Below are 13,504 nucleotides of genomic sequence, written 5' to 3'. Positions count from 1 at the left end.
AAACCTGGCCCATTATTTAAGTTTTTGAGTCAGAACCTAAACTGCATGCACATTTACACCCCTTCCACATATGTCTGAGAAACTATTACAAAAGTATTGTAATATTGCACATCTTACCTTTGCTACGCGCACAATTTCTGGTATACAAAGATAAGCGTCAACTGGAGAGAGTCCCTGTCCTATGATGTACGACTCATCGGCCTTCTGTCTATGCATGTGCATCTTGTCTTGTTCACTGTACACAGCAACTGAACGTATCCCCAGTTCAGTACATGCTCGGAATACTCTGATGGCAATTTCACCTGTAAAATAAAAGTTATATATATATATATATATATATATATATATATATATATATATATATATATATATATATATATATATATATATATATATATATATATATATATTATATTATTATATATATATATATATATTATTATATATATATATTATATTATTATATATATATTATATTATATATATATATATATATATATATATATATATATATATATATATATATATATATATATATATATATATATATATATATATATATTAATAATATAACAATGAAACAAAAATTAATGTCAACTGTAATAATGCGGGGGAAAAAAAAGTTAAACTGTGCTACCATTGTCCCATTGGGCAAAAACTTTAATGTAATGCAAAGGGATCATTCTGATTGGCTGGAACCATCCCTGCCTTAATTGAGCTGTCACTCTAATATAGAATTGGATCCAGATGATATTTTGCATCCAGGATGGGCAGCCTTTTAACAAGCAAAACTGCTCTGCAACATATCACACAACATTAATGATAGACAAGCCTTCTCTCGTTTAAGTTATTCTAAACCTTATCTACAGTACTTGAAAAGACATTTATCCTGTCTCATGCAAAAGTTTAGGTTTCAAAAGTGTCATACACAACTATCTAAGTTTCAACTAACATGACTGACCCTTCTGATGTTTGATACTTCATACATTATTCACACAGGTATGAAAAGCTGTAGCTGAGGTCAAGGAAAACTTTTCTTGAAATATAAGAAACACTGGATTGAGAAACCCAATCCATTAACAATCTAAATACAGTAATAAAGATGAGTCTTCATCTATTTATCTATCCATTATTTTTTTCTATCTGGAACCATCCACCACACAGTAATATATAGTATAAATTAAAATAAACATTGATATGACTATTAGCTACTTTTTAGTTGAGGCATGTGCAGTGTGACCTTCAACAAGATGATGGGTGAGTTTAGGCCTTTAAGCAGATAATAAACTTGTATGCAAAAATAATTTTCCATACATAAAAAAACAACACTAATAAAAGAAAGAATACTAATTGTCTGCAAATCTGAAAATGTTATAACATGACCTGCTACATTAATATGTACATACATCTGGAAATAAAAACAAAACAAAATATTTCCTTAAGTGAAAGCTTCTGTTCAGTGTTGATTATAAGGATTTCATGGCATATTCTTAATTTCAGTAAAACAAAACTGTCATAATAAAAATAAATATACAAGGGCTGTTTCTGAACATGTAGCAATGAGAGAGAGAGAGAGAGAGAGAGAGAGAGAGAGAGAGAGAGAGAGAGAGAGAGAGAGAGAGAGAGAGAGAGAGAGAGAGAGAGAGAGAGAGAGAGAGAGAGAGAGAGAGAGAGAGAGAGAGAGAGAGAGAGAGAGAGAGAGAGAGAGAGAGAATCCAGTTATTGGAGAGATCCTGTAATTTATGTAACAAAGAAAAAAATCTTACCTCTATTAGCTACAAGGACAGATTTGATTGGCTGGTATTCAATACTGGAAGAAGAATGAGCCAGACGCAGGATTGAGGTAATGGTTTGGTGTGGCCGGGCCACAAGCCGCAGCCGGGAGAGGTGGGCGCCCAACATTTTTCTTGTCAGGTATGTGTGTTAGACCTGCAATGAGGATTGAAATTTATTACACACACACACACACACACACACACACACACACACCACATAATGTAGTGGTTAGCATGCTCGATTCACAATCGAGAGAGCCGGGTTCAAGTCCCGGAAAGCGGCGAGGCAAATGGGCAAAGCTCTTAATGTGTGGCCCCTGTTCACCTAGCAGTAAATAGGTACAGGATGTAACTCGAGGGGCTGTGGCCTTGCTTTCCTGGTGTGTGTTGTGTGTGATGTGGTCTCAGTCCTACCCGAAGATCTGTCTATGAGCTCTGAGCTTGCTCCGTAATGGGGAAGAATGGCTTGGTGGCCAGCTGGCGACCGAGGTGAATTTACACACACACACACACACACACACACACACACACACAAAAGCCATGTCATGGAAATGGGAAAGAGTGAAAGACGACCTGTGGGAATCTATAAGATGGGAGATGGAGTAGAACTGGAGAAAGTAAAAAAGGGAAAAGAACTTAGGAGTGACGATGGAAGATAACAATCAACCAGTAAGCCATATTGATAGAATTTTTAGAGAAACATATAATTTGCTAAGGAATATTGGAGTAGCATTTCACTACATGGACAAAGAAATGATGAAGAAATTGATAAGTATTATAATAAGACCCAGATTGGAATATGCAGGAGTAGTGTGGACCCCTCATAAAAAGAAACACATAAGGAAATTGGAGAGGCTACAAAAATAGCTACAAGAATGGTTCCAGAATTTGAAGGGATGACATATGAGGAGAGACTAAAGGCTATGGATCTACCAACCCTGGAACAAAGAAGGGAGAGAGGAGACCTGATACAAGTTTATAAATTGATCAACGGAATGGACCAAGTGGATAATGAGAAACTGATCCTGAGAGAAGAATATGACATCCGAAGCACAAGATTGCATAGTAAAAAGCTGAGAAAAGGAAGATGTCTGAGAGATATTAAAAAATATAGTTTCCCGCAGAGATGTATTGAGATGTGGAACAGTTTAGATGAAGAAGTAGTGTCTGCAACGAGTGTGCACACTTTTAAAGTAAGATTGGATGGAGACGGGGCCACACGAGCATAAAGCCCAGGCCCTGTAAAACTACAACTAGGTAAATACACACACACACACACACACACACACACACACACACACACACACACACACACACACACACACACACACGGTGAAAAGGAAAGAGAAATGTTAAATGAGTTGAGAAAGGAGGCTTTGAAAAAAAATGGAGAGGACAGAAGAGGAGAAGAAAGAGTTTTTCTGGAGAATCTTGGATATGAGACTGAGGAAGTGGTTCATAACCCAGAAAAGTACAGTAAGAAAGGACTAAAGAAACTTACGTATGAGCGGAATGTAATGTATTCCAACATAAATGGAGTGATATCGGGATTTTAGAACTCAACGATTACTTGAGGACAAGAACCCAGATATTGTGGGTCTTACTGAAACAAAACTGAGAGAGGGAGAAGACCTGATGATGGTTGGAGAAGGAAATATAATGTTTGGAAAAGAAATAGAGTAGGTAAGATGGGAGGAGGAGTGATGTTGCTGGTTAAAAAGATATAAAGGTGGATCAAGTGAAAGAAGGTATGGGAAAGGCAGAAGTGCTAAAGATCAGAGCAGAAACTAATGAAGGAAAAAGAGGCACTACATAGTGGTGTACGTACCACCTAAGACAAATGCATGGTCAGTACAGGAATATGAAGAAATGATAAGTGATACAGGAACATGTCTGGAAGAAATGTTGGGTGGCTGTGAACGAACTATAATGATGGGAGATTTTAATTGTAAAGAGGTGTGTTGGGAGGACTGGTCAATGGAAGGATCAGAGACAACATGGGGAAATACACTATTGACACTGGCAATGGAAAATGTGTTAACTCAGTGGGTCAAAGAAGATACTAGGTTTGGAGGAGAGGGAGCATCGTCAAGACTGGACTTGGTCTTTAGTACAGAGCCAATGGTCATTGAGGAGATGAGGGTGGAGTGCCCTTTAGCAAAGAGTGATCATGCAGTTTTGGAGTTCAAGGTGATAGATGAAGAGAAATCTAGAAGAAATGAAGAATATAAAGTGGGAAGATGGAATTATGCCAAGACAGATTTTGGAAACCTAAAGAAATTCTTTCAAGAGACAAATTGGATGAAATTCAAGAGTGCTAAGGAGCAAATGAAAAGTGGAAGGAATTTATAAAAATATACAAAGAAGGTGAGAAAAATTTGTACCAATAAGACAACATAGAGAAGTTGGAAAGCAGGACTGGTTTAACGATAGATGTGAAAAGGCTAGAACAAGAAAAGAGGATGCATGGAAGAGGTGGAGAAGGAAAAGACGGATTAAGCAGTGGGAAAGTTACAAAAGAGCAAGAAATGAATATGTGTTGATTAGAAGAGAAGAAAGAAAGAAACAAGAAAAGGATATAATTGATAAATGTAAAGACCAACCAAGGCTTTTTACAGACATGTGAACAACAACATCAAAAATAGAGAAAGTATTGAAAGTTTAGAAGTAAATGGAGTATGCAGTGAAGATCCCAGGAAATGGCAGAGGCTATGAATGGATGCTTTCGGAAGGTATTCACAAAGGAGACTGCTTTTGACAAACCACTGGTAATGGAACAGAAAGGGATTATGAAGGAGTTTCAAGTAACTGTGGAGGAGATCAAGAATATGATGGGGAGTTTAGAAGTGAGAAAAGCTGTGGGACCTGATGGGGTATCAGGATGGATTTTAAGAGAATGCAGGAGCAACTGGCAGAAAAAGTTTGTGAAGTAATTGATGCCTCATTAAGGGAAGGTGTAGTGCCCCAAGACTGGAAAAGAGCTAACATTGTCCCAATCTATAAATCAGGTAACAAGAGAGACCCATTGAACTATAGACCAGTGTCACTTACAAGTGTGGTAGCTAAGATGTGTGAGAGGGTGGTGAAGAATAGATGGACAGACTTCTTGGAGAAAAATGACATACTTTGTGAGTGTCAATTTGGTTTTAGAAAAGGGCGTTCATGCACGACAAACCTGATATGTTACTATTCGAGGGTGATAGATGTAATACAGGAAAGAGATGGTTGGGCTGATGGAATATATCTGGATTTAAAAAAGGCCTTTGATAAGGTACCACACCGGAGACTGATCTGGAAACTTGAAATGGTAGGAGGAGTGCATGGCAGTTTACTAAAATGGATGGAAGACTTTTGGTAGGAAGAGAAATGAGAACAATAATTAAGGACAGACCATCAGAATGGGGCTTGGTGGAGAGTGGAGTTCCACAGGGATCAGTGTTGGCACCAGTAATGTTCGCGGTCTACATAAATGACATGGTGGATGGGGTGTCCAGTTATGTGAGCCTATTTGCAGACGATGCAAAATTGTTAAGAAAAGTGAGATGTGACAAAGATTGCGAACTACTCCAGGAAGACTTGGACAGAATATGGAAATGGAGCTGTACATGGCAAATGGAGTTCAACACGACAAAATGCAAGAAAATAGAGTTTGGCAAGAGTGAAAGAAGAATCAGGAGTATGTACAAGATAGGAAATGAAGACATAAAACCAGTCATGAAGAAAAAGACCTTGGGGTGACAATTACCAATGACCTATCGCCAGAGAGACATATAAACAAAATAATTGGAGAAGTATTGAACTTATTGAGGAACATAAGAGTGGCGTCGTATATTTAGATGAAGAAATGATGAAGAAAATAATTACTGCAATGATAAGACCGAGGCTTGAATATGCAACAATACAGTGGGCTCGAACTTAAAGAAACACATAAGGAAACTAGAGAAAGTACAGAGGGCTGCAACAAAATGGTGCCTGACTTAAGAGATTTGACTTATGAAGACAGACTGAAAAGAATGCAACTTCCGACCCTGGAAAACAGAAGAGAAAGGGGAGACCTGATAGCAATATACAGAGTGATGATTGGCATGGAAAAATGGATAGGGAAGATCTGTGTATGTGGAATGAAAGAATGTCGAGAGGGCATGGGAAAAAACTAAAATGGCCACTTATAGGAGAGATGTGAAAAATATAGCTTCCCTCATAGAAGGGTGGAAGCATGGAATAGTTTAGACGTGGAAGTGGTCAACGCAAGGAATATTCATGATTTTAAGAAAAAGCTGGACATTAATAGATATGGAGACGGGACAACACGAGCATAGCTCTTTTCCCGTATGTTACAATTAGGTAAATACAATTAGGTAAATACACACACACACACACACACACAGCTCAGTGGTTACGCTGGCTTCAAGCCAGATGACCGGGGTTTGATTCCCCGGCCGGGTGGAGATATTTGGGTGTGTCTCCTTTCATGTGTAGCCCCTGTTCACCTAGCAGTGAGTAGGTACGGGATGTAAATCGAGGAGTTGTGACCTTGTTGTCCCGGTGTGTGGTGTGTGCCTGGTCTCAGACCTATCCCAAGATCGGAAATAATGAGCTATGAGCTCGTTCCGTAGGGTAACGTCTGGCTGTCTCGTCAGAGACTGCAGCAGATCAAACAGTGAATTATACACACACACACACACACACTACATGGACAAAGAAATGATGAAGAAACTGATAAGTACTATAATAAGACCCAGATTTGAATATACAGGAGTAATGTGGACCCCCACAAAAGAAACACATAAGGAAGCTGGAGAGACTACAAAAAATGGCTACAAGAAGGGATGACATATGAGGAGAGACTAAAGGCTATGGATCTACCAACATTGGAACAGAGAAGGGAGAGAGGGGATCTCATACAAGTTTATAAATTGATCAACAGAATGGACCAAGTGGACAATGATTATCTGATCCTGAGAGAAGAATATGCCAGTCGAAGCACAAGATCGCATAGTAAGAAGCTGAGGAAGGGAAGATGTCTAAGAGATCTTAAAAAGTATAGTATCCTGCAAAGATGTGTTGAGACGTGGAACAGTTTGAATGAAGAAGTCGTGTCAGCAACAAGTGTGCATAGTTTTAAAGCAAAATTGGATAAGTGTAGATATGGAGACAGGGCCACACGAGCATAAAGACCCTGCCCTGTAAAACTACAACTAGGTAAATACAACTAGGTAAAATTACACACACACACACACACACACACACACACACACACACACACACACATCCAGAATTTGAAGAGATAACATATGAGGAGAGACTAAAGGCTATGGATCTACTAACTCTGGAACAGAGAAGGGAGAGAGGGGATCTGATACAAGTTTATAAATTGATCAATGGAATGGACCAGTGGATAATGAGAAACTGCTCCTGAGAGAAGAATATGACAGTCGAAGCACAAGATCGCATAGTAAAAAGCTGAGGAAGGGAAGATGTCTAAGAGATATAAAAAAAATATAGTTTCCCGCAAAGATGTGTTGAGACGTGGAACAGTCTGACAGCAACAAGTGTGCATAGTTTTAAAGAAAAATTGGATAAGTGTAGATATGGAGACGGGGCCACACGAGCGTAAAAGCCCAGGCCCTGTAAAACTACAACTATAGTCCGTTCATCCAAAGAATCAGGGAACTGAGTTGGTTGGAGAAATACTAAACCTTCCCGACACTTAAATTTTTTTCAAGTACATTTATTTTTCTTCAAGCTATAAACTTGTATATCTATTGAGTTAAATGAAAAAAAATAAATGTACTTGAAGAAAATTTAAGTGTCAAGGTTTAGATGGGGGGTGGGCAAAAAACAGCATTTTTGGATTTGGATGAACGGACTTTAGGTAAATACAACCAGGAAAACACACACACACACACACACACACACACACACACACACACACACACACACACACACACACACACACACTCACAGAAGGGTGGCTTAAAAGGAAGCACATTGAGATGGATGGAAAATTATTTGAGGGGGAGAGAAATAAGGACGGTAGTTAAAGATATGAAGTCCAAGTGGAGAGCAGTAGAAAGCGGAGTGCCGCAGGGGTCAGTATTGGCGGCAATACTTTTTCTCATATACAGTATATAAACGACATGCCAGAGGGAGTGAACAGCTACATAAATCTGTTTGTGGACGATGCAAAACTGTGCAGAGTTATAAAGCAAAAAGAGGATTGTGAAATACTGCAGGAAGACCTAAATAAGATCTGGAAATGGAGTAAAAAGTGGGAGATGGAATTCTGTGGACAAAAGCCATGTCATGGAAATGGGAAAGAGTGAAAGACAACCAGTGGGAATCTATAAGATGGGAGATGGAGTAGAACTGGAGAAAGTAAAAAAGGAAAAGGACTTGGGAGTGACGATGGAAGAAAACAATCAACTGGTAAGCCATATTGATAGAATTTTCAGAGACATATCATTTGCTAAGGAATATTGGATTAGCATTTCACTACATGGACAAAGAAATGATGAAGAAATTGATAAGTACTATAATAAGACCCAAATTGGAATATGCAGGAGTTGTGTGGACCTCCCATAAAAAGAAACACATAAGGAAGTTGGAGAGACTACAAAAATGGCTACAAGAATGGTTCCAGAATTTGAAGGGATGACATATAAGGAGAGACTAAAGGCTATATGGATCTACCAACCCTGAAACAGAGAAGGGAGAGAGGGGATCTGATACAAGTTTATAAATTGATTAACAGAATGGATCAAGTGGATAATGAGAAATTGATCCTGAGAGAAGAATATGACATTCAAAGCACAAGATTGCATAGTAAAAAATTGAGGAAGGGAAGATGCGAGGAAGGGAAGATGCCTGAGAGATGTTAAAAAATATAGTTTCCCGCAAAGATGTGTTGCGACTTGGAACAGTTTGAGTGAGGAAGTGGTGTCAGCAACGAGTGTGCATAGTTTTAAAGAAAAATTGGATAAGTGTAGATATGGAGACAGGGCCACACGACTGTAAAGCCCAGGCCCTGCAAAACTACAACTAGGTAAATACACATCATGGGGTGAATAATAAAGGGGTGGAGAGAAATAAAAATAGCATACTTTGATGGGCAAGAAATAAGGACCAATATTATCTAACTAAAGTTAATTATGGGTTTAAAAGAATGTCATGATGGTGAAAGAATACTTTAACCCACACAAGGGAAACATGGAAAACAACATATCTGGTTTTCCCTAGGCCAGTCATATGAAAAATCCCCATCAGGATATGTCTTTGATTGAATATATATATCCACATACTGTGAACTATATGTAGTTTGTGGTAAAATTCTAGTGATACTTAGTTGCAGTAAACTCCAAATCTACCATGTTAGGTTTGGGAATACATGGGGACCATTTAAGAAAGTATTCAAAATCAATGTTAAGAGTTGAGAGAACTGAACATATAAGGACACTAAAAAAAAAATCAATCATAAACTGGAGCAAGGATTGTATAAAATGGACTGGGACCTGACAGCGTCAGACTGATGAACGATCTCCCTTGTCTGTAGGTTGGTTGTTCACAGTAACGATACCAGCAAATCTTTATTGTATGGGCTGAAGGGGGCTGAGATAAAATGTGGAGGGACTTCACAAAATGTTATCAAAGTGAAGTATTGATGGTAGATTGCTATGTATAAATAGCTATCAAGGTACATTTCAAGCACCTGTACTGTTTGAAAAAGCAGTGTTAATGTACAAGTATAACAACTTTTTCATCTCCCCTAAAATTCTGCCCAAGGAAATACATAAAATTAAGGAAATCCAGAATAATGTATATTCAAAATCTATTACCATTAAGGTAAAGACCACTTTGTCAAAAGAGATAAAAATATAAGTACAGTATGCAGTTAACATGGCAGAAAAGAATGATTCTATATAAAGTTAAGACAATCTGAAGAAGAATAGTAGAAGTTAGAGCATGGCAAACAGCCCAAGAACTTTAAATCAAGATGTTTCTTTAAAACTTTGTGCCTGTTCTGGTGATTGGCAGCAAATGTGTCTATAATAACATCAATGTTCAACTGTTTGGTCCTCTTAGAACTAATTGATATTACAGGAAGGTTAGCAATATTGGGGTGGCTGGGCTCATTATTGGGGCAGCTCAAGCACTTCCAAATCCCCCATTGGCACTGCCACTGGTTGTTCATGTTCTGAGATGTACATAGTGTTGATAAACTTCAAGAGAAAATAATAAATAATTTGCTATAACTTTGATTGTATGAAAATAACCACACTACTTACATTTGATACAATAACTACTTCAGACAGACCTCTTAATTGTCTGCAGAAGACACAAATTTTTCATGAGCGCTGGTTAACTCTTTTGCATTTTAGGAAAGGGGAGATCAAAACTTAAAAGTGAACCATTGTAGAGATTTTTTTCCTTTATTTATTTTGCCAGGTAATCATACTCTAAATATGAACTACTTGGAAAATTTGTTTTTGATTAAGTTGAGAATAAATTTTGCCTGTTAACTCCATTTGCAATTTTGATAAAACCATTTTTTTAAAAGAAAAATTAATATTCAGGGGGATTTACAATTTTTTTTCTTTTTGTTGAAACACCAGTGATACGCATTATTATGTAACACCTACACTGAAATGGAATGCTGTTTACTGAAAACAAAGATATACCCTGCACACTCAAATCACCTGTTGCAAATTTATTCTTTCAACATCGTCATGGATTCAGGTGATTATTATGTCATGCTTCCTTGTATGGGCATCCCACAGCTCCAAAGATAGCAAAGTATAGTTAGCATATTACATATATCATGGTTATTTCAGAAAAAAGAAGGTGAAGCCTTAATTGTATTTAGTATTTTACATTGAATAAAAATTTATCTGGCTACCATAGATTATCCAGTGCCCTATATATAGAACTCGGTAAATTAAGCGAAACACTATCATAATGCAGAAACGACGGGGAAAAACTATGGTGGTGGCAGTTATACTGTACTTATCTTTAATAAGAAACTAGACACTAAATATATCAACAAACAGGATAATAGTAAGGAAGACAAAACAAGTTTAAACTAAACTAAATATCAACAGAAGGGTAAAACCAAATAAAGGGCATAAAAAATTAACCTTCAGAATTACACCATAACTCCTGTATTACCTCAACACGCTGGAGAAATGAGAATGGGTGGAAGAATACAACCTGGCGAAATTCTGGTGACAAATATTGGCGAAAAATTAAAAACGAGGCTACACAGATTTCTTTTCCTAATCCACACAAACGAATATGATTTTATGAGTAAAAGTTATAAGCAAATTTCTCCCATATCCAGAGATCCTTGCCATTAGGAGCGCAGCCTCGATAACTTAAAAACGTTTAACAGGGACGCTGTACTCTAAGGATATCAACCTAACCTGGATCCCGTGAAGGGTACTAATCTAACCTTATCTAACTCTTAAAAGTGGCTTTCGGAGCTCTATGTCCAACACGGAAAGTTTTCGTGCATCGACAAACACCTTGTTCTTCACGGAAAATTGCATTCCGGTTGACACTTAGAACACCACAGTACTCAGAATAACACCGTGATAAAAAAAAAAAAAAGTTAATGCTACCTCGTTTCAACAAAATGATGATGTACATCCAAAACAAGTGAATGAACAACGCTTCGCAACGGAACATGGTGACAGTGATCGAGAATTGCATTATGGAGGACAATCAGTTTTCATTTACGGATAAAAAGCCATTTGATTACCTGATTTTTTCTCCGAAATTTTCACTGACTTACTATCGCGCACGCATAATTCCAATCAAGGTTCCAGAATCACGCTCGAACAAACACTTTCTCGAACACTTGAGATTCGAAACCTAGCGGAATAACAATGTTGACCAAGGATTTTAGTAATTATTCTTATGACACAAAGGAACACACATCTCCAGATTTACTAATGGACGACAGAAACTAAGAGAGAAGTTTGTTAGAATCCACTAAGATAAGTAAAAAAAAAAAAAATAATAATAATAAAAAAAAATAATAATAATAATAACAAATAAATAAATAATAATAGAAATATTTCTGACGCTAACTCTGGGTCTACAGCAGCGTGCTAGCACCCGCTAGGAGTGCTGGGAAGTGATGCTTCACCTCACTTTCTTTTATCCTTCTAATAACAAGATATTCGTTTGGGGGTGCTGGACTGCTTAGACATGACAACAGGGGTGCTATGGTCGGAGAAGATTGAGAAACGCTGGTCTAGACGCTACTAGTTAATGCTAATACACTGGGATCGGGTCTACGAAAATTTTCGGGGATGTGCTCGTGTCTACGGGTATATTTATTCACATTTATAGGTTTTTCAATAAAACCCGGCATCATATGTGACCAGACCATAACTGTTTTAGTCAACAATTTTATCCTGATTTTAATCGTAAAACATCGTTTTTCCATCTATGCCACTAGAAAACCCAGCATTCCATAAAATTTCCACACTTAATGAGGAAGAGTTCAATACTTAAAGAAAGAAAACAAACAAACAAACGGAAACTCAGACATATTTCCTTAGAATCCATTAAGGTATGCAAAATTAATTCCAAACGTTGTAGAATATGATGGTGTAATTGTAAAATAATAAATACCATTGGAAAGTAAGTACAGTAACGTATGTAAATGATATTAAGTATCAAGAAACCAAATCATACCCCTTGCTAAGCTATGAAGCAAGAAAAGATGGTAACATACAACTTATTGTCCTGCAGGTCCTCCTGCTGGGTTGGTTTGTGGCTCCTCCTAATCAGGTACAGTAGAGCTGCTTCTGGCGTGGACTCAAGAACCTGGTAGTGGCAAAAGATACCATTTTCAGACAACTACACTAAAAATGTAAAATAAATGGTAATTAGATTTTTTTACGATAAGTTTTACAGCAGTTACGTAGCACATTAAATTGAATTGCGTTTCTTGTTAGCAGTTTATTTATTTGTTCTACTTGGTAATAAATTGATATTTGCTGGAACCGAGTCTTTTTTCTGGAGCCAGGTGGCAGGCAGGGACTGTACGGGCCTTCCCAGTAGTACCCACTCAAGAAAAGTTTGGGAACCACTGTACTCGGGCCTACTGTACATTCATACCCACGTGTACACTGCATCCTGTATTTTGCTCCATCTTATCGCAAACTATCTAAAGAGTGATAAGTTAATTCACATGTAAACGATGACATGCATCCTTCATGCAAGATTGTAGTTGATCTATCACCTTTTTAGGCAACTTGTACTAGTTAAGAATCTAGCGTAACGCTTCATGACCTCATTGTAAAGGTTGGCATGTCGTCTTCACTTAAGATAACTAGCCGATACGTTATCAGCGGCTAATGACGGTGATGGAGAACGAAAGGCTAACGTCCGTTGAACTGTTAAGCCATGGAGACAGCATCGTGGGGGGAAAGGAATCACCCCTTTAAGAGCTGAGTGGGCGGCAGCCAGTATAGGACGTCTGCCAGGTCATAGTGGCCACACATTGGTTGGTCGGTCTTCTCATACAGCGAGAGTTTAGATGAAATACATAACAATTACATCTATCCAGCGAGGTTTCTTTTTGTTGTGTCGCTGGTAATCTACTTAAATTTAACATGTGTACGTGCGCCGTGGGTGCCAGCATCACGTCATGTACCCTGCTGCATCTATCTACTACTGGGGTCTACTTTAGTAAATGATTGGAAGCACGAAGTTCACTA

At 37.8% G+C, this 13,504-nt stretch overlaps 1 protein-coding gene across 6 annotated transcripts in view; it reads right to left on the bottom strand.

Annotated features, from left to right (window-relative positions):
• LOC123516208 (pyruvate carboxylase, mitochondrial-like) overlaps nucleotides 1-13,504 on the bottom strand; it is a 58,866-nt gene that overhangs the window by 35,745 nt on the left and 9,617 nt on the right. For 5 of the 6 annotated variants that reach the window (XM_045275406.1, XM_045275409.1, XM_045275407.1 and 2 more), the window contains exons 2-4: nucleotides 12,517-12,608; nucleotides 1,767-1,929; nucleotides 118-302 (exon numbers count right to left, since the gene is read on the bottom strand). In XM_045275406.1, coding sequence (XP_045131341.1) covers nucleotides 118-302; nucleotides 1,767-1,902 — 321 coding nt within the window. In that variant the 5' untranslated portion in view covers nucleotides 1,903-1,929; nucleotides 12,517-12,608. The remainder of the gene's footprint in view (nucleotides 1-117; nucleotides 303-1,766; nucleotides 1,930-12,516; nucleotides 12,609-13,504) is intronic. The other variant, XM_045275410.1, reaches the window with a different exon arrangement.

The sequence above is a fragment of the Portunus trituberculatus genome, chromosome 40 (genome assembly GCF_017591435.1).
Source record: "Portunus trituberculatus isolate SZX2019 chromosome 40, ASM1759143v1, whole genome shotgun sequence".
NCBI lineage: Eukaryota > Metazoa > Arthropoda > Malacostraca > Decapoda > Portunidae > Portunus > Portunus trituberculatus.
The sequence above is the reverse complement of the archived record's forward strand: the minus strand, read 5'-3'. Positions and strand labels throughout refer to the sequence as shown.